The 26376-nt window shown below is 42.3% G+C and overlaps 1 protein-coding gene across 2 annotated transcripts in view; it reads left to right on the forward strand.

Moving 5' to 3' along the window:
• ZRANB1 (zinc finger RANBP2-type containing 1) overlaps nucleotides 1-26376 on the forward strand; it is a 51041-nt gene that overhangs the window by 14535 nt on the left and 10130 nt on the right. For both annotated transcript variants that reach the window (XM_054174643.1, XM_054174642.1), the window contains exons 2-7: nucleotides 484-581; nucleotides 1225-2075; nucleotides 16769-16956; nucleotides 18553-18706; nucleotides 21047-21118; nucleotides 21927-22125. In XM_054174643.1, coding sequence (XP_054030618.1) covers nucleotides 1262-2075; nucleotides 16769-16956; nucleotides 18553-18706; nucleotides 21047-21118; nucleotides 21927-22125 — 1427 coding nt within the window. In that variant the 5' untranslated portion in view covers nucleotides 484-581; nucleotides 1225-1261. The remainder of the gene's footprint in view (nucleotides 1-483; nucleotides 582-1224; nucleotides 2076-16768; nucleotides 16957-18552; nucleotides 18707-21046; nucleotides 21119-21926; nucleotides 22126-26376) is intronic.

Here is a 26376-nt window from a genome sequence, read left to right on the forward strand (position 1 = left end):
TTTCAATAAGATGAGTAAGAATTGCCAGTCAATTGATAGGACAAATTAGTATTTTAAACAATTTAGCAGGCTTAAAAATAGCACCTAGCTGAGTCTTAGATCTTGGGTAAGTGTTCTGTGGTAAGGGAGGAAACAGACTGTATGGGTTTTTCTATTTGTCCTGTATCTACCTGCCTCACCCTTTCCCTCTATTATGCCCTCTACACAAAGCTTTTTTTCCCCCTCCCCTATCCTAAGTTTCAGGCTCCAATAAGAGTGTTCATGGATGTTTTGGTGTGATTTTGATGTCCTTTGGGTCTGCTTCTTAAGCAGATTGATCACTTGTGTGACAACTAACCAGTCTCTGTTAGTCTCAGCAGGTCATGACTGAGTTTAAACAAGTTAATTGGGATCAGCATAGGCGTTGCATTTAATAATTAACTTTCTGGTTACTCAGGTCCAGTAGGAAACCTATAATGAGTCTTGTTTTCATCTTGTTTACAGGAATAGTTATCTGCTTAGTCTCATCCTTCATACTTGGCAGTCTGAGGTCGAGGTCTGAGCCAGCATGAAGACAGAATCCCCTCTTCATTAGAGAAAAAGTGAGTTGGAATTAGATTGAAATTTGTATTTGTAGAATGAGAATACTGTGTTAGCTTGTCAACATACCCAGCTTGTGCTTCTTTCAAGTGGCATTTTAACTTTGTAACCCTACTGTTATGACTGATGTCCAATCAAGGCCTAGTCTTGCTTAAGCACTTCTATAGTATTTTCCAATGTATGTGTTTAATGTCGGCTCCTACACCCTGCTTTCCCAGAAGAACTGCTTACTCATTGTATAACTGCCCACCTGGTAACACTCCTTCCTTCCAAATCCTGTGAGGTCTCGTAATAGACCTCACAGGAGCTGGATTTTGTGTTCCATTCCTTGTACTGCTGTATTCATTCTGAGTTTCATTTTAACAATTGTTGTGGCTGTTCTCCAGTATTCTCAGGGCTTTTTGCATTTCTGTTTTGCAAGCCTCCTGAATTCTTCATCTAAAATGTTTAGTGAGTCTTAGTCTTTTCATAGTGGTTTTTCCCACTTTAAATGTTGTATTAGTATTAGGAAAACAGGATTTCCTGTTTGCCCAGCCTGATTTTTCTGTGTGCTGCAGTACACATAAACTGGATTAAGTCTGGCTTTCTTTGAAGCAGAGATGCTGTGCAACCCTTGTCCACTAATGATGTCTTCTGGTTCTGTAGCTTTCTGCCTGCTGCAGTTAATTTCAAGCAGTGCACGATGACAGAGCGTGGAATGAAATGGGCTTGTGAGTATTGTACATATGAGAATTGGCCATCTGCAATCAAATGCACCATGTGTCGTGCTCAGAGACCTAGTGGAACAATTATCACAGAAGATCCATTTAAAAGTGGTTCAAGCGATATTGGTAGAGACTGGGATCCTACGAGCACCGAAGGAGGGAGCAGTCCTTTGATATGTCCTGATTCTAGCGCAAGACCAAGGGTTAAATCTTCTTACAGTACAGAAAGTGCAAATAAATGGTCATGCCACATGTGCACCTACTTGAACTGGCCCAGAGCCATAAGGTGTACGCAGTGCTTGTCTCAGAGGAGGACCAGGAGTCCCACAGAGTCTCCTCAGTCTTCAGGTTCTGGGTCAAGACCAATCCCTTTTTCTGTTGATCCGTGTGAGGAATATAATGACAGAAATAAACTAAACACAAGGGCTCAGCACTGGACTTGTTCTGTTTGTACATATGAAAACTGGGCAAAGGCCAGGAAATGTGTTGTATGTGATCATCCCAGACCTAACAACATAGAAGCAATAGAACTGGCAGACACAGAAGAAGCTTCTTCAATCATAAATGAGCAAGACAGAGCTCGATGGAGAGGGAGCTGTAGTAGTGGTAATAGCCAAAGAAGATCTCCACCCACAACCAAACGTGAATCTGATGTGAAAATGGACTTCCAAAGAATTGAATTGGCTGGAGCTGTTGGCAGCAAGGAGGAACTTGAAGTTGACTTCAAAAAGCTAAAGCAGATAAAAAATAGAATGAAGAAGACTGACTGGCTGTTTCTAAATGCTTGCATAGGTAAGTTGTTTCCTACTACCTTACATTGTTATGCCTGTGGTTGGGTATTTTGGGAGGATGAAGAACGAAACCAAACTTAAGGTGTGATTTTTGAAATAGCTTGTTTATTAATCTCTGCATTTTAATTTTAAAAAATAATCCAAATGTACAAGTTCCTGAAATAGCACTTACTATGAGAAGGGTGCAGAGTTCATCCATCATCTGAACTTAGATGTGTTTCTGTGCCACGTTTGGTCTCTTTTGACCTTTCAGATATTCTCGCAACCAAATCCTGTTGTTCTATGTAGTTGTTGAACGGTGGGGAAAACAGTAGACAGCTAGCCAACAGAACAATGTAATGCATGTAGTACTGTAGAGGGAAAAAAGCCATTCCTGGATAATTAAAATGACTCTTCTGTTTTTGTGGGTTTTGTTTTTTTTTTTCTCTGGCAAGATATGTTAGTAGAATCAGCAGCTGCAGCCTGGGAGTATTTGTAAACAGTGTAGAGCTCATAAGGGTACAAGATGCTCTGTCAGATGTTAAAAATAACACCAAAATATGTAGCTCCAAGAAACTGCATGTGTAATACTGACCTTGAAAGTAATAATGTTGTATTAATACGGATACTGTGTTGTAAATGTTTACAGGCTTTCTGAAAGTATTTTTTGTAGTCAACTGCTTCCAGAAAAATTCAACTACAGGTTTTGTTTTGTATTTTAGTGCTTTCCTAAGGAAATTCTGGATAATTCTTCCAATGCTGTTAAAGAACAGAGACATATGAGAGCAGGGTTTTCTTCAGGGTTGACCTTGTGAGTTAACTTTTGTGCTGTAACTTCCCAGAGGCAGATATCTTGTGCCCTAGTATACAAGCAGGTTAAACACTTGAAATACAGAACTGTTTTTAGAGCAAAACACTTCATTTGAATCTCTGGTGCTCCTGATATGTCTCATACTGTTTTTTAATGTTTCATGCAGTCACTTCATGGTGGTCACAACTGAAAAACTAATTTGTGGAACTGCTTTATATATTTGATCAGGTGTAAATGTTTTCATAGGTATCATGGGTTTGATTTTTCTGAGCTAATGAATATTCCACTTCGCGGTACATAATTAGTTGGACAAGCACGTTTCCTTTTGAAATGCAGTTAGATGCCTCAGTATTTCTTTATCTCCAGCACCTTACATGCTGGCAGTGCTTCTTTCTTCTGAAATGAAGCAACTGAAAATCTGTATGGTGTTCTTTGATTGTTAAATACCCAAGATCAGTTGTTGGAGATTGTTCTTGTGCTTTACAAGAATATTTTGCATTCTTGTATTAAATACTAGGAATGCTGTGTTCCCCCCCTGCTTGTTGAAAAAGGAATTCTTTTGGACTATTCTGATACTACTTAAAATATTTAATACTTTCAAAATTAATCTATATGGACATGGTTGTGTTTGTATTTAAGGATGTGAATCATGCAAGTGTTTAAGATTGCTTTAGACTGTACAATTGTATATGAAACTAAAAATATTGCCATTTCCTAAGGCAATAATGATTTAGTTCTTTAAAATGCAAATAGTTGGAAGGGATTTTGATGAGAAAGCCAGAAGTCAAATGGAGTGTGGTTCTATTTTTACTACTGTTCCTCTGAAAGCTTTCATGGATTGGTTTCTGTATCTTAAGTACTACAACTTTTTATCAGGGGTGTGTGGTGTGTAGCCAGCAACCAGAGCTGTTAACTATCAGTCCCTCATTTCAGAATTTCATTTTGCAAATCACAGATGTTGTATTTTTCCAGATACTCCTTGTAGCAGAAATAACCTTTTGTGGATTGATGAAAGATTCATAGACTTTGTGACTCTCTGAAAGTTTTGCAGAGTGTATCATTTGCAGAAAGGTGGACCAGTTTAACCAGTAATTGGAAAAGTGATAAGCCACTTCTGTGCCAGTTTTGTTGACTCAGTGTGACATGGTTAAAACAATTTAACTGCCAACTGAATAATTTTGTCTGAACTTTGTGTGCTTACCATTGAAATTGGTATCACGGCTTGCTGAATTCCTGTGTCAGCCAGCTGGAGCTCTTGTTTAGGTGAGCTGAATATTTGTCACTACTTAGCCAAACAGTTACAAAATAAGACAAATTCATAGTAAATGTCAAGTTAAGTTGGTGGAAATTGATGGAGTAAGAGTTACATATAGCCTGTTACTACTGTCTAGCTGACAAGTGGTGGCTTGTTAGGATTTGGTAACTTCACACCATAACACCTCTGAGTTTAACCTCAGCCAGTTGTGGAGAGTCCAGTTGCTTTGAGTCTATCTTATGTGGAAGAGAGGTATTCATTTAAAGCTTTTGTATGTATGAAGTGTAGCTTTCACTGAAGTTAAAATGAAGGATTAGAGGAGCAGAAATAGGAGTAATTGTTGGCAAACCAATTATTTTGTGTGAAGAGCAAGGTGTCAGTCTCTTTTCAATGGTGTCCTGTGATAGGACAAGGGGCAGTGGATACAAACTGGACTATAGGAAGTTCTACCTCAACGTGAGGGAAAACTTCTTTACTGTAAGGGTGACAGAGATCTGGAACAAGCTGCCCAGAGAAGTTGCAGAGTCTCCTTCTCTGGAGGCTTTTTTCAAGAGCCACCTGGATGCATTCCTGTGTGACCTGCTATAGGTGATGCTGCTTTGGCAAGGGTTGGACTCGATCTGTGGAGGTCCCTTCCAACCCCTGCTATTCTGTGATTCTATGGTTTTTGTTGTTGTTTCTTTTCTCTTAGAAATTGCCTTTCAGATGGTACCAAGGAAAATGTTTGGTACTTTAGGAGAGCTGTTCAGTTTAAGTACCTCTTTGCATCTCATCTCTAGTGTAAAATTCTTTTGGCTAGGTGTTTAATGTCAAGTTTCATTAAAGACATGTACTGGACTCCTTTTTCCACATCTGTTCTTTTTAGCCAAAATATGAGGATAAAATGTGTATCTTGTATGAAGTTAGAACAGTACCTCTGGGTGTCTGTCTGGACATCCAGTAATGCTCTACCCCTCTCTGTCAATGTGCCATTGAGGATTCTATTCCTTGCACACCTAGGCTGTGCAGGATGTGATGAGTGTAACTCTTGCATAACTAGCAACCTTGGTGGAGAGTATTCTTTTCAAATAGTGGCATTCCCCCTTTCAAACTCCCCAAGTGTAATTGAATGTTGTTTTTGTTATTGACTTGGGTTTTGCAGCAGTGAATGTATCCCTCAGATGATTCTTTCTCAAAAGGGTGAGGCTTTAGAACTGATTCATTTGGGTAATCAAAGCAGAACATGGAAATATGGCTGTTGAATAACATGTCTTGCTACAAGTGCCAGTTTGAATTACAACAAGAAATTACACATGGCTTCTGCAAGGACATCAGTGCTTTCTACTGGCCTTGTACAAAGTCAGTGTGAAGTCTAAGGTGACTCATTTCTTGGTGTGTGTGTGGGAAGCTAATGTATATTTAAAATTAAGCCCCACTATCTTATAAATATGGTATCTATGGTATAAATGGTATCTATGCCAAAGAGAATCTGAGAGAGCTTTTGTGGCCTGTGTGGCTTAGGGACTCTGATGTGCAAACACAACGTTACTGCTGTGGGGCCTGGTGAAGCTGGTTACAGCTGGCTGTAGATTTTAGTACAAATGGATGAAGATGGTCATGACTGTAAAACCTTTTGATCATTCTGAGTTTGTTTGGGGCTTACACTTCAGTACTTGCTGAAGCTTCCTCTCTTCTGGCACTTCAGGGCTGGGTTTTACAGTGATATTAGCGGAGTGTGTTTGCTGCAGGGCACTGCTGAGGATCCCTGGGTTGTGTACTTAACTCCTGGGCTTCAGTTGTAGCCCACAGATTAAAAGGAAAACACCTTTCTTCTTCTTGTCCTTTCTCCTCCAACCCTGCTGATTTACTGCTGCAAGAAGATGCTCATCTCTTGGTTCAGGTCAGTAAGGAATTGTGGAATGGTTTGTGTTGGAAGGGACTTTTAAAGGTCATCTAGTCCGTTCCCCCCTGCAGTGAGCAGGGACATCTCCAACTAGAGTAGGTTGCTCAGTCTCAAACAACCAGACCTGGAATGTTTCCAGAGATGGAGCATCTACCACCTCTCTGGGAAACCTGGATCAGTGTTTTTCTCTGCCTTCAGGGTAGAAAAAGTCTTCTTTCTCTCTAGTCTAAATCTCTCTCTTTAGTTCAAAACAATCACCACTTGTCCTGTCACAAGAGGCCCTGCTGAAATGTCTTTCTTAGAGGCCTATTTAAGCACTGAAAGGCCACAGTAAGGTCTCTCTGGGACCTTCTCCAGGCTGAGCAACCCCAACTCTCTCAGCCTTTCTTCATAGCAGAAGTGTTCTGTCCCTCTGATCGTTTTTGTGGCCTTTCCTGTACCTTCTCCAGCAGCTCCATGTCTTCCTTGTGCAGAGGACTCCTGAGCTGTACCCAGCACTGCAGATGTGGTCCCTGCAGAGTAGAGGGGCAGAATTGCCTGCCTTGACCTGTTGGCCCCAATCCATCACAGGCTGGAGTTGCACTGCTGGGATATGGTGACTCCAAAACGAAGCAGACATGCATTCCTCTTAGCTCTGTGAAAGAAAACGCAGAGTGTGTTTCTTAAATCCAAAATATTTAAAGCAATCTGTAATGACTCTTGTTTTGCAGTGTGTCCTTAAAAGGACTGTTAGTTCATTCCTAATGTTCCTGTAGATGTGGCTGTAAACATTACCCTTTTGTCAGTTACTTTCTCTCTCTTACAAGTTCTTGTGTGGTTTTTTGCTTCCCCTTTGTCCTTTTTCTCCTTTCAGTTTTTGAAGTATGTGTTCAAATGTGTTACCCAGGCATTCAGAAACCCTGTGGGAAAGGAGAGCCATCCTGCCCAGATATAGGTATGAAGCTGGTTGGGCAGTGTCCCAGACTGCCCAGCAGCTACTGGAGATTTGGAGGCCAGCTCCTGCTCTGTGTCTTGCAGAGCACGTGGCTCTTCACTAACAACAAAGCCTGAAGGGACTGATGTTCCAAGGTGCTTCCAGCTGGCACTGCTATCCACAGTACTGCTCCAGGCTGCTTGTTTCTGTCCTCCTGGGATGTTTGTGTGCTAGTATACAATGAAGTGCACCTGGAAGCTAATCTATAGATCCATAGAAAGGTTTGGGTTGGTATAGTGATTTGAGCCTTAACTGGAGTTTAAGAGCTCAGATGGTAGCAAAAAACTGAGAATTCCTCCCCCCACCCCCGAAGAGACTGGAAGTAAATTTACCAAATAGTAATCTGGAGTTGGTTTGGATGTAGGAGAAGTAAATATTTTAATAAAATATATCTAACAGTAAGAGGGAGGATTTACAAGGGTAAGGAATAAGGATGAATAGGAAAATACGCAAAACCAAATTTGGATGGCCTTGTATCTCCCTTGATGTGTGTGGATTTCAGTCCTTTAGGGAGGCATGGATGTGGCAGAACCAGGAGGCTGGCAGCAGCTGTGGGTCCTTTCGAACAGGCAAGGCAGGAGCAAAGAGCAAGATGGCTACCATGCCCTCCCCTTTATAGTCTTGCTGGACAGGAAGGGGGAGTGGAACACACCAACTTATACCCAGAGGACCCCTCCTCCTGGGGGGGAGGGGGGAAGCCAAGTCCACCTGGATCAGGTTTCTTTTGTCCCCTGGGGGATGCAGGGGTCTCCCAACCCTCCCCCCCAGGATGGGTGTAACCCAACACAGTTGGAAAGGGGCCTTAAAGATCATCTAGTTTCAACTGCCCACTTTCCACTAGATCTGGTTGCTCAAGGCCTGGCCTTGAACACCTCCAGGGAGAGGACATCCACAGCCTCCCTGGTCAGCCTGCTCAGTGTCACACTACTGTCACTATTTCTTTCTAATATCCAGTCTAAATCTCCCCTCCTTAAGCTTCAACCCATTCCTTCTTGTTCTCTCACTACAAGCCCTTGTAAAAAGTCAAAAAATCATTGCCATAATGAAGCTTGATAAGCTTGATTAGGGAATATTTTTGTGGGAGCTGTGATAGTTACTTTGTTTGTTGGTTTTGCTGCCTTAGTACACCCAGAGTGGTTTCCTCATGACATCAGTGGTAGAGCTAAACCTCGATGGGGCTGTTTGTGCTGTAATAAGCAAAAGAGTGTGGGTGGGAACAAGTTGCTGGAGACGGTCAAGGGTCATGCACCATTCTGTGCTAGTGTCAGAGTCAGTTTAGGCTAGCTTGGGGAGGTATAGCATGAATTAGTCACTGACAAGGGATTACCTGCCACGCTGGCCTTGGCTAAATATGGTAAACTGCCTGTTGGAGAGATTGGGAAAGAGTCCCTGGTGTGAGCTGTACAGCCTGGCTTCCTTCCCCCATTCCTTTGTGGTGCTGGGATGTATGACTTGGCATCCTTGTCTGCTTGCCATGTAACAATGATGTAAGTGTACAGCTTTCACCTGGGTAAGAAATCTTCTTGGAGTGGTGTCTATGCCCCATACATATATCCTATCATAAAGGCTTCTGTGTGTGTGCCTTTCAGAGTACAGAAAGCTTCTACAGGCCTCGCTGGTGGTAGAAAATCTTCACTCCAGAGGGACACTTTTATTTCTTGACTACATTTTTAAATGCTCAGAGCTATTTGATGTCATAAATAGTTACTGAAATTTGCTTTACAAGTACTGATGGTTAACTTCAATATCATTTGTGATTTTCCACCTGCCAGCCTCCCTCCGGGTGTAACCCTGCAAGCAACTGATTTGCTTTAACACAGCAAGGAAGCTGTGTATAGGAGAGGGCATAAGAACATCTTTAAACAAAGGTGGTGGAGTCACCATCCCTGGATGTGGTGCAGAGGGTTGTGGTTTAGTGGTAGTGGCTTAGCAGCAGTGGTGGGATTGTGAGCTCTAGGCAAGCTGTCGGACTTGATCTCAAAGATCTCTTCCAACCTCAACAGTTCTGTGGTGGTTCTTCCATGTTTGCCACTTTGCCTTGCAGTGATAAATTAGCAACATATCCCCATACACAGTCCGTGTAGTAAGAGGTGTTTGGATGGAAAAAGACTAGGTGTTAGTCATGCTCTCATGCATAGGATGGCTTCAGCTTTAGAGTATATTTTTCCTTGGAAGTTAGTTAGTTACTTTTAAGCTGATGCAAGTTGTTAAGCTCAAATAATTAAATTTAATAATGCAGAAAATTCTGTCTCAAGATGCCACAGTGACAAGGGAGGTCCTGGAAAAGAAAGAGGAGAATGAACAGAAGGGTGTGGTTGGGCCTGTAGAGATTTTTCAGACAATCTCTCCTTGTATTAATTCATGTGTCATACTTGCTTGCAAAGCTGTTCTTCCTCTGACAGGAGAACTTGGACTAAATGGGTTTTGTGCTCAAAATGCTGAAGTGGAGTAGTTATTGATAATAAAACTTTATTTAAGGTTGCCTTATTCACCCTTGGTGAATAGTTGGGTGAGGACTGAGTTCCAGGGAATGCTACAGCTTGTGTGGTCAAACCACATCCTCCCCACTCTCAGTGCTATTGCAGGACTAAGATTTCAGCCAAGCATCAGCATTAGGTTTTATGGGTCAGTTGATCAACTCATTTGCTGGAAGGTCGCCTTGGCACTTAAACCAATCTTAGGATCAGTCTGTAGATGAGTAAATGAGTGCATGTGTGTGATGTATACCACTTGCAGTTGTATCTCTAGCAGAAGAGAAGCAGCACAGGGCTCTGTTTCTGATCTGGTGTACGTTACAGGGGGATCTGCCTCTACTTCTGACTTCTTAAATGTGTACTTTGGTCGCTGGAGAGATTTGCCTTCTGTAACCAAGCAGTTCAGTAACAGTGACGTTGATTACAGTCATCCCACACGTGAGGCACAATGACCTCCTTAAGGTGATGTGTTTGCTTTTGTACTCTGCTCAGATGTGGGAACATGTTTTCTTTCTGTAGCATTGCTACCTCCTTGAACTGGAGAAATCTCAAATCTTTGGGTTGTTCTTTAGGTACTTTATCTAAAAAGAGGCATCTTCACACTCCTCCATTAAGTTATCAAAACATATATTTATTTTAGCAGGTATATTATTGAAATGAATTCTCTTTTCCTTTCACCTTCATTGTGGTCACCCTTTTCAAAGACTTAAAATGCTTTCCCTGTAGTATGTACAAGACTGTATGTGTGCTTTTTAAGTATATATATATACACAGTGATGGGGCTTTTTAACAGGCTTTGAGGGTCAGGAGCCTGCTGCAGAATCAGCTGCCGTAGGCTGTCTGACCTGCTGCATTTTGCTGCTCTACAGTTGCTCATTTGTCTTCATAGCTGTTCAGCTGAGGTATTGTAGAGGAACCTTTAACTAAATTGACAGCAAATGTGGTCAAAGGGAAGGTTACTATTCCCTGTCTTTGCTTTTCCTCTGTCTCACAGCATATTGATACCTTACTGCTGTTGGGAGCTGTGTGTGGAGCTGGTGGGCCATGTCCTGACTATGGGAGGCAGTGCTGCTGCCCAGGTCTGTTTCCCTCAGGCCCTCTACTGCCCTGTAAACCAAAAAAGGCAGAACTGCATCAGCCTATTTGAAAGAATTTGCCTATTTTATTTGCAAGTCGTGCCAGCCAGTGTGCTCCAGAACTATCAAACAGAGAGTGAGTAAATAAAGGCTGCAGCTGTAGTATTTTCTGGGGAAACCTACAACAGGTTGTTCTATCATCATTCATTGGGACTGTGCAATCAGGGCAAATGGGATTTAGGTTTCTAGATGGACATGTAAGCTTTTCTGTGTTTTTCATATTTTATTTAACTGCACTAAACCCTGGGAATATTTACAGAATCACAGGATTCTAGGAGTTGTAAGGGACCTCCAGAGAGCATCAAGGCTGCAAAGCAGGACTGCTTAGGGCAGCTCACACAGGAATGCACCCAAGCAGGTTTAGATGATCTCCAGAGGAGACTCCATAATCTCTGAGCAGCCTGTTCCAGTGCTCTATTACCCTCACAGTAAAGAAGCTTTTTCTCATGTTGAGATGGAATTTCCTGTGATTGAGTTTATGTCCATTGCTCCTTGTCCCATCATTGAGCATCACTGAAAAGAGACTGGCTCCCTCCTCCTGACAGCCACCCTTCAGATGTTTGTAGGCATTCATAGGGCCCCCTCTTAGCTTTCTCTTCTCCAGACTAAACAGGTGGCTTTCTTGGCCACCAGGGCACATTGCTGTCCCATGGATAACTTCTTTATCAACCAGGACTCCAAGGTCCTTTTCTGCAGAGCTACTCTCCAGCAGGTCATTTACTTGTTTTAAAGAATAAATGTCATAGCACCTTAGGTGAAGCAGTTTTGGTTTTAGCAGCTAGGCTTAATTATGGGCTTATTTCATAGGAGCAAGACTGGCAAACCTGCTTTGGTAGGGAGGATGGAGTAGGTGTTCTCCAGAGGTCCCTTCCAAACCCCACAATTCTGTGACTCTGTGCAATACTGATTTTTAAAGAAGACAGTTGTAGCAGGAAAACCACAGGACCATGGTGGCACAAGTAGTTGTTCTTGGGTGATTAATATGTTTTTAAATTGGTCTTTTAAACAACCTTAGTCTCTGTTGTTTGTCTTGTGTATACTGAGATTGCTTATTCCTGGTCTGTGCTCTCTGTAAGAGGCAGGATTTTACTAGAAAAAAGAAAAAATGTTGGCTCCTGGTGCTGTGAAAGAATGTTCCACTAAGAGGAAGTGCCTCAGTTGCAAATGGGGTTACCACTGAACTTGTAAATGCAGAATATGAACTTGCACTTTATTTCCTCACAGCTTGGGTGCAGCACTTGCCATTCCATCCTGTCACTTAGGAGGTCAGGTTATAGTAGGGTTTGTGCATTAAAGAAGGCAAAACTTGGTGTTGGCCACACACACAGACTGATGTTTTTAGCTGCAGCATCAGAAGAACTTTTCAGCAGTCCACTTCAAAGAGAAGCTGTTCTTGCTGTGGATCAGAAACAGACCTTGAGTACTAAGGATTTGTTTGCTGATGTATAGTTCTTGCAGCTGATCAGAGCTCTGCCCTCACAACAGGTCCAGCTGCTGGAGTGCTTGCTCATGAGTGCTGTGTGAACAATCTTAAGGCAAATGCCACTCTTCTTTTGACATTTCAACAGCCTGAGGAATGCAGTGGGTGTCACTGGGGAGGAATCCAACTGGCACAGCCCCTGGATTAGAACACAGTTCAGAGACTGCTCGTGGAAGCAATCGTGCACTTGTATGTTATGAAGTGTAGTGAATTCTGACATCAGTAAATAGTGCTGTAATATTTCTTGTAAATAGCATTTTGCTAAGCTTTATTTAAATAGACTTAATAAATTGGAGGCTGTCATTCACCTGGACAGAAATCGAAGCTGTTGTAGGAATGTGCCTCCTGTTGTCAGTAGAAGCATACTAAGGCCTAGTTTTGAAGTGGTGATCCTGACTTTAGCAAATGTAGGCAGGTTTTGTGAATGTTGCATGTAGGCAAGTTTACCCCATAGTTCTGGGGCAAGATTTGTGTTTTCTAGTTCAGATTTCTGGCAGTCTGCCTGTTACTACTCTCTTTCTGCTCAGTATTCACTGCAGCTTTAGACTTCTGACTGATAGTGGAAGCAGGCTGGCACCTGATAAGCTGTCAGGAATTTTCCCTGTTCTTTTGAAGTGGCTAAAATGGAGCAGATATTTTGGTAGAATGGGTAAAGGGAAACTTGGACTTTTCTTGCTGTGGCTAGGAAGAACTCCAGAGATGACCACAGAATATCAACCCTGCAGTAGTGATGCTCTGGATACTTGGGTCACAGTATTTCAGTGTAGGTTAGTAGAAGACATCAGAACATGCAGTAGGTTTGCAAGAGGAAGCTTGCAAGGAAAGCAACTTGTAATGGGCTCCGTGCAAAAAATTACGCAGAGGAAGCTCTGTGTAGCTTGAATTTGTGTTTTAAATTTTTGTGTGTCACATTCATCTGTTGAGACTCAACTACAAAATGGATAGTGTATCCAGGAGTGATTTTTGTCTGGACTTGGTCTAAAAATTTCCCGATGCTCTCTCCAGCAGAAATAGTCATTTGCATGTTTGGATTAAGGAACAGAGGATGACTAGATCTGATGCCTGCACATAGTCACATCACCATCCCTCCATGAGCTATGAGTGTGCTAGTTTGATGTGTCATTTAGCACACCATCACTGTTCCTCAGTTCTAGATAAAGTGTTGCCAGCCCTATACATAAAACACATTTTCAATCTCTATTTTTAAATAAGGCATAGAAAGCTTACACAGTTTGCCTGGGGTTTTTTTGCGTCACTGAGGTTGAGAAATCAGCCAGCAGGAATAGGGCAAGGATCCTTCCCCTGTATTTGGCACTGGGGAGGCTGTGCCTTCAATATCATGTTCACTTTTGGACCCCTTACTGCCAGAAGGGCATTGAGGTGCTGGAGTGTATTCAAAGAAGGGCAGCAAGGTGGTGAAGGATCTGGAGAACAGGTCTTCAGAGGAGTGGCTGTGAGGGAACTGGAGGGTTTTGTTTAGCCTGGAGAAAAGGAGGCTGAATGGAGATGATCTTTCCTTTCAGGTAGAGAGTGATTGTAGCAAGGTGGATGTTAGTCTCTTCTCCCAAGTAACAAGCACCAGGATGAGAGGTGGCGGCCTCAAGGTGTGCCAGGGGAAGTTTAGGTTAGACACTAGGAACAATGTTTTACGGAAAGGGTTGTCCAGCCCTGGAACAGGCTCCCTAGGGAGGTGGTTGAATCACTACACTGGCAGTGTTTGAAAGCTCATGTGGATGTGATGATGAGGGACATGGACGTGGGGCTTTCAGGAATGTCAAGTATTGCAAGACATGGGAATAAACTGCAGGAACTGGCGGAGCTGCCTGCAGCACATGTCGCTGCTTTTTGGAGCCTTAACTGCAGCTTGTGGTAGTTAGTGCTGGAAGGCATCGCCCGACCTCACATGGCCACCTCTCAGCATCAGTCTTATACCTCAGCTGTTGCTGAGGTTTGGTTAGGAGTGGGTTGGTAATGAGTTGCCTCAGCAGCTGAGGGTGGGGGCTTAAAAGAATGGTGACAAATACTGACTCAGCAGTAGGCAGCATGTTGTATACTGTGTAGTTTGTACTTGATAGCCTGGCCACTGCATCTGTTATGGGTGATTTAAGTCTGATCAAGTAATTGAGAAAATGTTTTGGGGATGTTTATTTGAATTTTGAAATTATGCTTGGATATTTGAATCATCAGAGTGGCTACCTATCAGTCTTGGGTCGCCTTTGGTATGGTTGCTGTTGGGTGGCATGGTGGAAGGTTTCAGTAGAAATGGTTAAACTATGAAAGGGAATGAAGTAGTTATTAGTCTTTAACAAGAGGTCTTCCCTGAATTACTTCAAGAAGAAGAAATCAAGGTTATTGTGATAAAGCAGAAAATATGCTTTTCCATAAAAATTCTTTCCCTGTGGATTCTCAGTTGATGTTGTGCCAAAGCTGTAGTATAATTTGTTTTAAGAGGGGAGGTCATGAGAAATTAGCTGGCTTTATCTGTGTATGCATGCATGGCTACAGAAAAACCTCAGCAAGCCAGTTCTGATGCATTTGGTTGGAATCATACCACAGGCAGCCTTGGTTTTGCCTTATCAGTGGCATGAATGTGATGCATGGAAATAAAATGCTGCAGTTGCCATTCTTGTTATGGATACAGCATATACTGACAAAGCTGGACCTTTTGCTTATTTTAGCTCCATATGGAAGTGAAAATCTTGCAATAGGAGAACAGCTATGTTGATCACATTTCATACTGCATTTGATGTGTGCTTTGAAGAACATCTTGAAAATGAATGAATTTTCAGTGTTCATTTCCTTCACTGAAGTAACTTTTCTCCATCAGTAGCAACTCCTCTTGAAAATAAAATATTATACAATAGAGTAAGTTCTCACTCGTACAGACTGAAGTTTTATCTAACTAGTTCTGTAGCTCTTAGAATCTTAGAACGGTTTGGGTTGAAAGGCACCTTAAAAGATCACCTAGTTCCAGCCCCCCTGCCCTGGGCAGGGACACCTTCCACTAGACCAGGTTGCTCAAGGCCTCATCTAACCTGGCCTTGAACACTTTCAGGGAGGGAGCATTCATCTGGGGTGAATACACAATCAGGCACTTAAGCAGCAGGAGACATTACTGCTGAAGTGGAATGGGATTGTCTTCTGTACAGGGAGACCAGAAACATGCATCTGAAAAGTAAGAATGTGTCACATCTTGTTTTCATTCTGCCCTGGCATTTGAGTCTTTGATGAATGGGTAGATGTTGGGTGAAACTTGCAGGTGAGTTTGTATTCTGGAACTTCTCTGCTTTAGAGCACTGTTAAAAAGAATAATCTGACTTCTATCTGTCGAGGCTTAGTAAGCAGAGCTGATAACTTTGCAGAGAAATGTCTTCACTGATAATCCATTTCCCCACTGCATTTCTTTGGAAAGCTTTGTAATCTCAGCATTGAAAATGACTGACTTTTGGGCAGAACTAAGAATGCCTTCCTAAATCCTGGATTATCCAGCAACCTGGTGGTTAGTGTGCTTCTGTGGTAGCAGGCAGTTCAGTTTATGTGGGGATTGTGGGATTTGGTGTGGAGTGAAAGCCCTTCAAAGTGTTTGAAATTTACCTCTCTGCCTTCTGATCAATTTCTGAGTCTTGTTAAGCAAATTGATTGAAGGGTAAACTGGAGTCTCGGTTTGTAGCTTCATGATCTCTGCTTGACTGCTGACTCTTAGGAGTTGGCAGGGAGGATTAGCTACATAAAATAGGGGAAAAGGTTTTGTTGCTTCTATGATCTGTACTCCACTGTTCTTGAGCTGCTGCTAATAAAGCTGCTTCTCAACAGCAAATCAGAACTGTTTACTTCTCTCTTAAAAATGGTCTTAACATCACTTTTCCTCAATTCACTGTTCAGTTCACAATTCAATTACACTGTTCTCTTGTGAAGCAAATACCTAAAACAGAAGGAGTTTCTAATTTTAGGAAGTCTTCTACTAGAACCCGTACCACCACGTTGTGTTGATGGTGTATTCTGGTAGCTGCAGCTAAGGAATGCACTCGGCACGAATGGCTTTGATAGGAAACATGGTACAGAAGCTAGAGGTTCCCAGGGGCTCTAGAAAACATTAGGGTTCCCCTGCCTCCACAGTCATGCTGTAGGAAGTACATACCGTGTGTGCCTCATTTAAGTTTTGAGTACCTTGAATAACTGCATAACTTCAATCAGTAGCAGAGATGATGAACTGAAATCTTGTGCTCTGTACCCTCTTCTTGCACTGTTTTTAAACCATACTTGGGGAAAAACAGAAAGAGGACTTCTATTCCAAAAATAATAGACCTGTTTCTTAGGTCCATTATTTTAAGATAAAAGGGAAGGTGACATACTCAAACTAATCTCTATACGACGAATGAATGACTTCCTGTCAGTCCTGCTGGTGGAAACGCCACTGAGTGTGTTATGCCAGGTATTCCACAAGGGTCCTCACCACCACTTCACAGCTGGCTTTTGACCTGCCATATCTTCAGACTAGTTTGGATAGTGGAAATGGTCTAGGAGGTAAGTGTAAATACTTTTGCAGATTTCATTTTTTTTAACAGAAAACTATAGTTTCTGGGTATGCTGGTGATCGTTGACGTTAGGTCTGTCGTAGAATAATGGCAATGTGTTAAATAAGGTAGCTCGATCTAGAATGGCTCAGTCAGCATGTAAAATGAATCATTTTTTTTCCCCCCCCAGGAGTTGTAGAAGGGGATTTGGCTGCTGTTGAAGCTTACAAGTCATCAGGAGGAGATATTGCCCGCCAGCTTACTGCCGATGAAGTACGCCTGCTAAACCGCCCTTCCGCTTTCGACGTGGGGTACACGCTTGTACACCTGGCCATACGCTTCCAGAGACAAGACATGCTAGCGATTCTGCTCACGGAGGTGAGGTGCTTCGGTCCTTCAGCAGGAACCTTATGTAACCACACCATTGTTTGCAGGCAGTGACCTGTATTTGCTGGAAGAGAGAGGCTGGTATTGTTAGAATGCGCAAATTGCTACTCTGTGCCTTTGAGGCTCTCCTTAAGAAGCAAGTGTACTTTAAGGCTGCATGTACGTAGTGGCTGTGTTGAGGATGTTCAGTTTTCTCATTAATGAGCAGTTTTGGCACACGTTCTGACCTTACTGGCAGTGCAAGTGAGCTATTGCGAGGCTTCCTGTGCTTTGGGTGGGGGAGAGGAAATGGCCTGGGACCAAAACAGGGGGATCAATGACAGTATTTTTGTTTCCTGACTTTTGTTAATGAATAGGTCCTACCTGCTCCTCCTCCCATGGTTTTTCTGGGAGTTTCTCTTCCAGAGAAGGGCAAGTTTCTTACTTGGGAAAATTGCTACATCTTTCTCACGACTTACCTGTTTTATGGAGTGGTTGGTTCCTCACTGTGGCCTCATTACTCTTGCATGTTCCATTTCTTTGTGTATTTTTGTATGGTCCATCTCAGGGGTGTGTGTGTGTGGTGGTTTTTTGTTTGTTTCCCCCCCGTCCTCCTCTACCTTTTTCTTTTTTTCTTCTGTTACGAGATCCATAAGTAATTCTGTTACCTTTTTCCTCTTGTTTTCTTAAGTTCAGAATTAAGGCTCTTCACCTAATCAGAGTTAAATTCTTATTCCTCCTTCTTTCCTCTTGATGCTTAACACAACTCCAAAAGTGTGTGTTCCTGAGAAGTAGCAGGCCCGAGAAGCACATAGGGATGATGGCCTGCTTAGGGTTGAGCAATTAAAAGGAGTAGATGAAGCAAGACAAATGTAGCTAAAGCCTTGAGAAGTGTATATATTTACATATGGCTAATAGCAGCGATTTTGTTCTGCTTACATAGCTGTCTGGGTGGATGGAATCACGTTTAAAAACAAGTTAACTTGCTAAAATACTGTCTCACAGATTTTTCTGTTGGGTTTTGTTTCAGTTTTAAGGACATGTGTTTAGTGATGTTTGAGCCTCAGGGATACTTTCCTTTGCTGGGATATTAACTAGTGAAATTTGTGTGTGTTAAAGCTTTTTGTAGTATATTCACTGTCATCCCTGTATCACTGAAGGAGTTCCATCCACTGATGATTAGAATCTGGTGAAATTTATCTTAATAGTTCTGGGCAAGAATCTCTGTAGGAAAGATTCTCTTGCTGTGGTAATGAAGTTCTTTGTTAAATGTAGACTGGGCTCATGTATACCGTTTGAGATGTTACCTGTTGTTATCTAGTTTTTATCTATTCTGGTTTTCTTGCTGGAAGTCATTATCTGTTAATTCACCTCTTAATTTAAAGATATTCTTAACCAACTTTATTATCATCTACATGAGAAATGAGAGTGAGTCACATTTAATTTTTCAGAGTACCAGTGTTTACACTTTTATTACATTACTTTCTAACTAAATACTGTCTGCTGCTGGTTATCACTCCCAAGTCTTTGTATTTAAGTAGAAATAACATGGAGTCCTTGTATTTAAGTAGAAACCACACAGGGTGCAGTAACTGTGCTGTGTTTCAGGTATCCCAGCACGCAGCAAAGTGCATTCCTGCCATGGTGTGTCCAGAGGTCACAGAACAAATTCGTCGTGAAATTGCTGCATCTCTTCATCAACGGAAGGGAGACTTTGCTTGCTATTTTCTGACTGACCTTGTGACGTTTACCTTACCTGCAGGTACCTACCAAATTTTTCTCATTAATGGGAAGGTTGTTTGGTTTTGTTTCTTTTTGCCACCCGGTTGAGAATTGCTTGTTTTGGATGTGTGCTTTGACTTTGTGATGCTGGTGGCATGTGCATATAGGTTTTATTTACCAAGTTTTAATAGCTTAGGTCAGATGTAATTGAATTCCCTAACTGATACTTGGTGTTTGCACACTTCAACCCATACATTGTTCCTGTGAAGTGAACATCTGTTGTCCTCTTTAGACATGAGGAAAGTGAAGAAGAGTGGTGTCTGCTAAGGAAAGGCTGTGTTTAAAGTTAAGATTGGAACACAGATGGTTCTGGGCTCCAGTATGACTTTTCACATAGCTGTGTTAGCTTTCACTGCTCCTGTTAAGGTCCAGAGCTATTCTTAGGTGTACCTAGCTTTTTTGGTGCTTTTGAGGTGCTCTGTGAGCCAGACCATGTTTTTTCTATCAACAAATAAACTAGAAGATTCAAAATCTCCGTAGCGGTTTGCTTCGCTTACCAGAGGTAAGACAATGTGTAGATGGAAACTCTGCTAATCAGCAGATCTGTTTGTCTTTATAATAAGGCAGTAGCATTGTACGGATTGTTTTTGAAGCCTCTTTGTTTCATTGTTAACTCATCTCCTCTTCACAAAGTCAGGATAGTATTTACCACTTGTCTACCAAGGACCTGTATGAGGTGTTGTATTCAGTCTTATTCTGAGAGTCGCAGATGTGGGTGTATGAAATATAGGAACACTTCATTGCTGTTGGGGGGGAGAAGGGTAAAAAGGGGCAACAGCATGACTCTTAACACATGAGCATTGTCACTCTCACCAGAACTGATGAATTTATTCAATGTTTTTCAAGAGACATCTTAAACCACTGTGCAGCCTTTTTACAGATGTAATAGTCATTAAATAGCTAAGGAATAAGAGTGTTCAAAAGCTTTTTTTCTGTACATCAAGAATGTCAGTGTTATCTCCACTGTCATTTACACTTAGTCAACTGAATACCTCTTGTAGTCAGCATTTAGCAGATGGTCTCAAGACATCACTTCCAAGGATAGTGATGTAAGTCACAGTCCAATCCAGATGTAGACCTATGTGATGTAGTTCAGCAACCAGATTCTGCTTGATCTTTCAAAGAAACGGACAGAATCTTCCTGAAGAGCCATTCAGCCAGATATTAGAGTGCAAAACTCTTTGAGCTGATTGCTGACCAGTGTAAGCCAGATTCAGTAGAAAGTTCCACCAAAACCCAGTCATTCAAAACTTGCACCCTACCGGCACCAACAATTATATGCTTCTGTAGCAACTCATGGGCCTAACCGTGAGCCTCAGGGTGCCGGACATCTGAGCAGGGCTAGCAGATATGACACTGGAGTTGGGAGAGACTCTGAAATTAGGAGAAGTCTTCATGCCTTTGAAATACCACTTAGTGCCCACTTACTTGCCCCCAGCATGCTCAAAGGGATGCTAGATATTTCTGCTTTAACTATTTGATTTACTGCCTTAATGTTCATATATTTGTTTCACCGTTGTGCTGAAGCTGCGAAAGTTTCTCTAGTTGCTGATCTGCCTAGCATCCCATCACTACTTGTCCTGTGTTGAAATGCAGAGCAGGAGCCAATCTTGAAGGTCTAGCTGGTGAATGTGTGACAGTGTTGGTTGTCTTGCATGCTACAGAAGTCAAAGTTTTGCCCATTGTTCATTTATTTGTTTTGGAGATAGATCCACAGTCGCAGATTCTGTCTGTAGAGCACTTGGAACGCTTGTCATTTGTGGCTTTCGTTTTTTAATTGGCATAGCTGAGTAGTTCTCCCATTTCTTGTTTTCTGATCTGCAAGCCATTGGGCTTCTCTGAAGTGTTTCATCAAAGTCTGAGTGAAATGACTGAGGATGTCTCATGGCAAACTGCACCTGTCCGTTAGGGGAGACTGGGGAAGGGAAGCCATTCAGATGGGTGGAAAACTATTGCTTAGGATTGATGCTGTCCTAAATAGAGTAAGTTTGAAAGTACTCTTTATTTTTCCACCTCAAAGTGGTTCTCCACTTTCTCCTTCAGAGAAACCTGTTCTTAGCCTTCTTGTGCTGTAATGATCCTTTCTGCATAACAGGTCTGACAGTCTGAGGTACATCTCTGCTTCAGCATGCTCTGTGAAACCTGTGATCACAAATGACAGAACTGAAAATAGTAGCAGCTTTTCAGAGGAGGGATGATGAGGTGAAGATTAGGGATGATAGGGTGAATGGTCTTGTGTACATCTTGAGCATCAGCTGGTGGTGTGTCTCTCTTACATCAGCATTAAGGTGACTGTTGTATTTGCTTTCTTATTTTCCAGATATTGAAGACTTACCGCCCACAGTCCAAGAAAAGTTATTTGATGAAGTACTTGATAGAGATGTTCAGAAAGGTAAATGCTCTGAGGATGACTATGATCTCTCCTCGCTGTTCACGGGAGAATTTGTTGATTAAAAAGAAAAGCAATGCACTTTTTGTCTAAGTGTGCTTCAAATATAGATTTGATGCTTTCAAGTTAATCTTCACTCCATAATTGTTTCAGTTTTAACATTTTTGGTCTATTTATGAGCAGAGAAAGAATGGAATCTGTAGGAATTGTGTTCATAATGTATTGTTTACATTGTAAAGATTTGTTAATGCTGTACAGTTTGAAGTCACAAGCTTTTTAAAGAAAAATGAGCAAGTCTTTACACTTCACCGACGATCCTCAACAGACTCTGGTCTGGGCTCTTGTTTGTCTTTGCTTTCTTGACAGTGCCTTGCCCGAGGAATGCTTTTAACTTTTGCAGATCACCTGGTTTTGTAGTATGAAGGAAAGCTTAGTCATGTCATGGGACCAGTCTTTTTTCAGTGGTGCCTAGTGACAGGACAAGGGGCAATGGGCACAAACTTGAACATGGGAAGTCCCATCTAAACATGAAGAGGAATATCTTTAGTTTAAGGGTGATGGAGCCCTGGAGCAGGCTGCCCAAAGAACTTTTAGAGTCTCCATCTCTGGAGACATTCAGAACCTGCCTGGACGTGTTCCTGTGTGACCTTGCCTTGGCAGGGGCGTTGGGCTTGATCTCCAGAGGTCCTTTCCAATCCCTGCCATTCAATGATTCTGTAAATGAGTAATTAATTAAGATTATGCCTTGCTGTTTGGATTCTCTGGGATTTCAAATGAATAGATTTGAAAACCTGTTCATGTCGTGTTGCAGAGCTAGAAGAGGAATCTCCCATCATTAACTGGTCGCTGGAACTGGGCACACGCTTGGAGAGCAGGTTATATGCACTTTGGAATCGGACTGCAGGGGACTGCCTGCTTGATTCAGTACTGCAGGCCACGTGGGGCATTTACGACAAGGACTCAGTGCTGCGGAAGGCGCTTCACGACAGTTTACACGACTGCTCGCATTGGTAAGTTGGTGTTCTGTCAGCTTTGGAGATGGCTTTCCATCGAGCCTGGTATGTGATAGGACCTCTGGAGGTCTAGTCTAACCCTCCCACTAACATAGGTATGCCTAGATCAGGTTGCACAGGAATGCATCCAGAAGTGCTTCGAAAGTCTCCAGAGAAGGAGACTCCACCCTCTCTGTGTAGCCTGTTCCAGAGCTCTGTCACTCTCCAAGCGAAGAAGTTTCTCTGTGAGTTCAAGTGAAGCCTCCTGTGTTCTAAGAAATGCAACCACCAATTTACTGTCAAATTTGTGCCTCAAAAGATGCTGTCATAGCAGGATTCACAGAGTATTCCAGATCTAGCCTATTTTAAATGTCAGCACTGGAAAGTGGGATGCTCTGAACTCAGTGATGGTACATGATATTCACCAAATAGCATTGAAAAGAGTGAAATATTTAATGCTGAATTCTTGTCAAGAGAGACCTAACTGCAGTCACTAAGACTGGAATTTCTGTATGCTTGCAGTATAAATCATGCACATGCCATGCCTGGCTTTGTGGTGAAAGCTTTGCAGAAGGTTGTTAACAGAAGATAGCCTTTTATTCCTGTATAAACTCTTCAGTGTTTTCATTCCATCTGCCTAGTTACAGCTTTATTTGGTATTGCTCTTTTTGTCCCTCTTCTGCCTGCTAAAATCATGGCAGTAAAGCAGAGTGCTGACATTTTAACTAGTACTGTCACTTGGCCATACAGTCATTTTATCCTTCTGTAAAACAACTTTTGTTGTTTTGTGTTGGCCTTTTTTAGTCTGATACTGTGTGGTTGCCTCTGCCAGAGGAAAAGTTCTTATTGTTGGAACCCCTGTAAGTGTCTGACCATTCTCAAGTGTGTATTGGGACTAAAGGAGGAGGCTGATAAAACCTAATAACTTAAGGCACTAATGATTAGTTTTGTGTTCTGGCAGTCAAGGACAAGGGAAACACTATCAGCAGGTAGTGAGAACGGGCCTGTTCCCTTGCTCTCTGTGATGTGCAGTACATCAACAACAAAGGCCAATTATAGGGGTACCAAAAGTGGCTGTTGTGCTTACTGTTTCAGACTGTCTGCTGTATGGAGAAAAGTCCCAAAATTAGCACCAAGATCTAATTAGCATCCATAAAGTGATGCTTTGGTAACAGTTCTCCCAAGAACCTGTGTCCAGATGGATCTGTCACTGCTTTAGAGTTGTTTATAATGGAGTGTGCATCTCAACCATACAGAAATGTCCCTGGCATCACAGGCAGTTCCTGCTGAGGCCAGAACAGAAATTTGTGACAGATAGGTATTGTGGTAACAAAAACCAAGCATGGTATCCAAAAACCATGCTGCAAACTATTGAGGTTTAAACCAGTCTTCCAGAGTGTTAGTGTTAACCATTGTTGATTTACTGTTGTAGCTAAGGTAGCACTTGGTATTTAGAGTGTATGAAATCTGGTTCAGCTTTTTAGTTTGTGTTCTAGGTGGAATTTGCATTTTGCTCTGAGTTGAAGTCAATTGTTATCCTAACTGGAAGCACAATTATGTTTTTTTAACTGGCTCTCATGTTCCTTTGTAGCTGTTTGAATATGATTTCCTGCCTTCAGTCTGGATAATCTTATTTACTAACTTGTTATTGGAAAAATTGGTACAGATTCTAGTGCAGACTTGTACAGAGCTACACTCTGAATGAGAATCGTAGAATGGTTTGGGTTGGAAGGGACCTTAAAAATCATCTAGTTCCAACCCTTCTGCTATGGGCAGAGACGCTTTCTACCAGGCCAGGTTGCTCAAGGCCCCTGCTCATCCACCCTGGCCTTGAACACTTCCAGGGAGGGGGCATCCACAACTTCCCTAGGCATCTATATACCATGTGCTAACCAGAAACCCTGGGGCCATGTTAGGCATCACCGTGAGCCAGGGAAGTTCTCCTTTCACAGAAAGGGAAACCAAGGCACAAGTAGATTTATGGCAGAGAGATGTGGTGTCCCAGATCCAACTGGTTGGACATCTCTGCCTACATCTACTGCAGTGCCTGCGCATGAGCCATGAAGGTGGTTTGCCGTCTGACCTAGCCCAGGGCAGAAATACACCGAGGAAGGGCAGGGAATCAGGATGGTTTTGGTTGGAAGAGACCTTTAGGATCATCAAGTTCAACTGTTAATGCAGAGATCAGCACCCAACATAAGTTTTTATCTCAACTACATCCCACTCCAGAGCATCCTGTTGAGGACCCTGGTTATGTATTCAGTCACTGCACAGCCATATCAGCCATGCACTTCCCTTCCCCATCTTCCTTCTCCTGTACTGCAGGAGAGGATGTTAGCGATGGAGCGCCTTGAATAGTCAACTGATGTGTTAGTGGTGATACTTGATCAGACTTGGGTCATTCATTCCTTCCAAAAAATCTGGATTGAGGGTGTGAGAAGTATTTTAGTTAAGCTCTTCTGTAAACCGATCATCCTGTACATCCTCTACTTGCTGTATAGATTCTGTGTGGGAAGATGTATTTGATTTTTGTGGGCTAAGATGTGTAGCAGCTAGGGAGTGATGCTGCTGTCACTGGCTTTAATGACAGTTGCTGAAAGAACAGGCTGTTATGTAATCACTATTCAACAACAGCATGATTAAACTTTTATCTAGTGGATTTGTTCTTCAGAGCCTTCACAAAGACACTTAAACCTGCGTATCTTTGTAGTCAGACACTGAACGTTCATGTAACTCATTTGGCCTCGTTTTGTTGTATTTGTTTAGATGCTGAACAAAGAAGAATGTATTTACTAGAGACAGTCTACTGTCTGCTACTCAGAAAAAGCTCAGTAGTGAAGTTCCCAGAGGCCCTGGCCTGTGCAGTCTTTTCCACTCACCCTATAAGTGACCATGCTTTTGTACTTCACTCAAAAGTGTGTTCCCATTTGTCCCTTTTTGTATTCCACTGTTAGCTTTTGGTGGACAAAGGGGCCTGTGCCCCAAGTGGGCTTTCAGTATTTATTTTATGTTTACAGGTGCATTCAGTTCTCTTGTGCTAAACTGAAAAGCTTGTTTTAACAGATCAAACTCTTGAGCATTGACTTCTGTCTGCATGGCTACCTCCTGTGAGCATCTGCAGATGACTTTGTCTGTGCCTGCCTAACACAAGGGAAAAAACGTTTTTAGGAGAACACTTTCACAGTAGAGCTTTTGGTGGGGGGAGGCAGGGAATTAGGGAATCCCCCCCTTTTCATTTTTGCTTTCTCTTCCAACACCACCCCCCCCACACTTTTTGCCCCCTTTCCCCCTCTTTGTGTTTGCCTTCTTTTCCCTGCCCCTCTTTTTTTCTGCCTTCCCTCCTCTTTCCTCCCACTTTTCAGTTTTCCTTCTCTCTTCTCTTCTCTTCTCTTCTCTTCTCCCTGCTGTCCCTCTCCCCCCACCTCTTTTTTTCCCCTTCTTTTTTGCTTTCTCTCTTCAGCAGAATCTTTCAGGAGCCCTGGCAATTAATTCATTTATCACAAGGTGTTGGGCCAGAGAATTCTAGAGAAAACAGACAGGACATCTGTGGAAGCAGCTGATGTATTTGGGTAGAAACTGGAGTGTGGGGAGACCCAGAAGATTCCCTGTGCATGTGTTACTGGGAGTGAGCACCCAGGCCTATCAGAGTCTTACTAATGGGTCTTTTAAGCCAAGCAAAGGTTTTGGCTGCACTTGGGAAAGCCAGCCTGGTTGGTGGTGGCTGTTACATGCAGCAGGATTTTAGGATGATTACATCTTTACTGAAAGGTTTCTTCCGCATGCACTCACTGCTGGTTAATTCTCTCAGATTTTAATTAAAATGAGTTAGTTTCAATGACTTTTTAATAAGCTAAACTCCAGAATGGTTTCTTTGTACTCACAGTGAAGGCCATTGTTCAGCAGTTGGCTTAGCACTCCTCACTAGACCCCTGCTCCTGAGCTGAAGTTGTGGCCTTTCCATAGTAGTGATCAGGCAAATTTTGAACCTTTATGAAGCCAGCACCTGCTTTTTAAAGTGTAGGTCACTTTTCTTTGTAGTGGATTAAGAAGGATAAAACTAAGGCTTACAAAAATGCTAATTTAAACAGAAAAACAGGAACCCTGTGAGTATGAAGCTTTCAGTGTAAATCTGATTCATCCCACTTTCTATATTCAATTCTTACCCACGCAGCTTTGTAATTGTTCCTTATAACATGAGATTGCCGTACTCTGTGCTCCAAAAACTGATACAAAGCACATTTGGCCTCTTAACCGTGGTCTGTTTGAGAG

The sequence above is a fragment of the Dryobates pubescens genome, chromosome 30 (genome assembly GCF_014839835.1).
Source record: "Dryobates pubescens isolate bDryPub1 chromosome 30, bDryPub1.pri, whole genome shotgun sequence".
NCBI classification, from domain to species: domain Eukaryota; kingdom Metazoa; phylum Chordata; class Aves; order Piciformes; family Picidae; genus Dryobates; species Dryobates pubescens.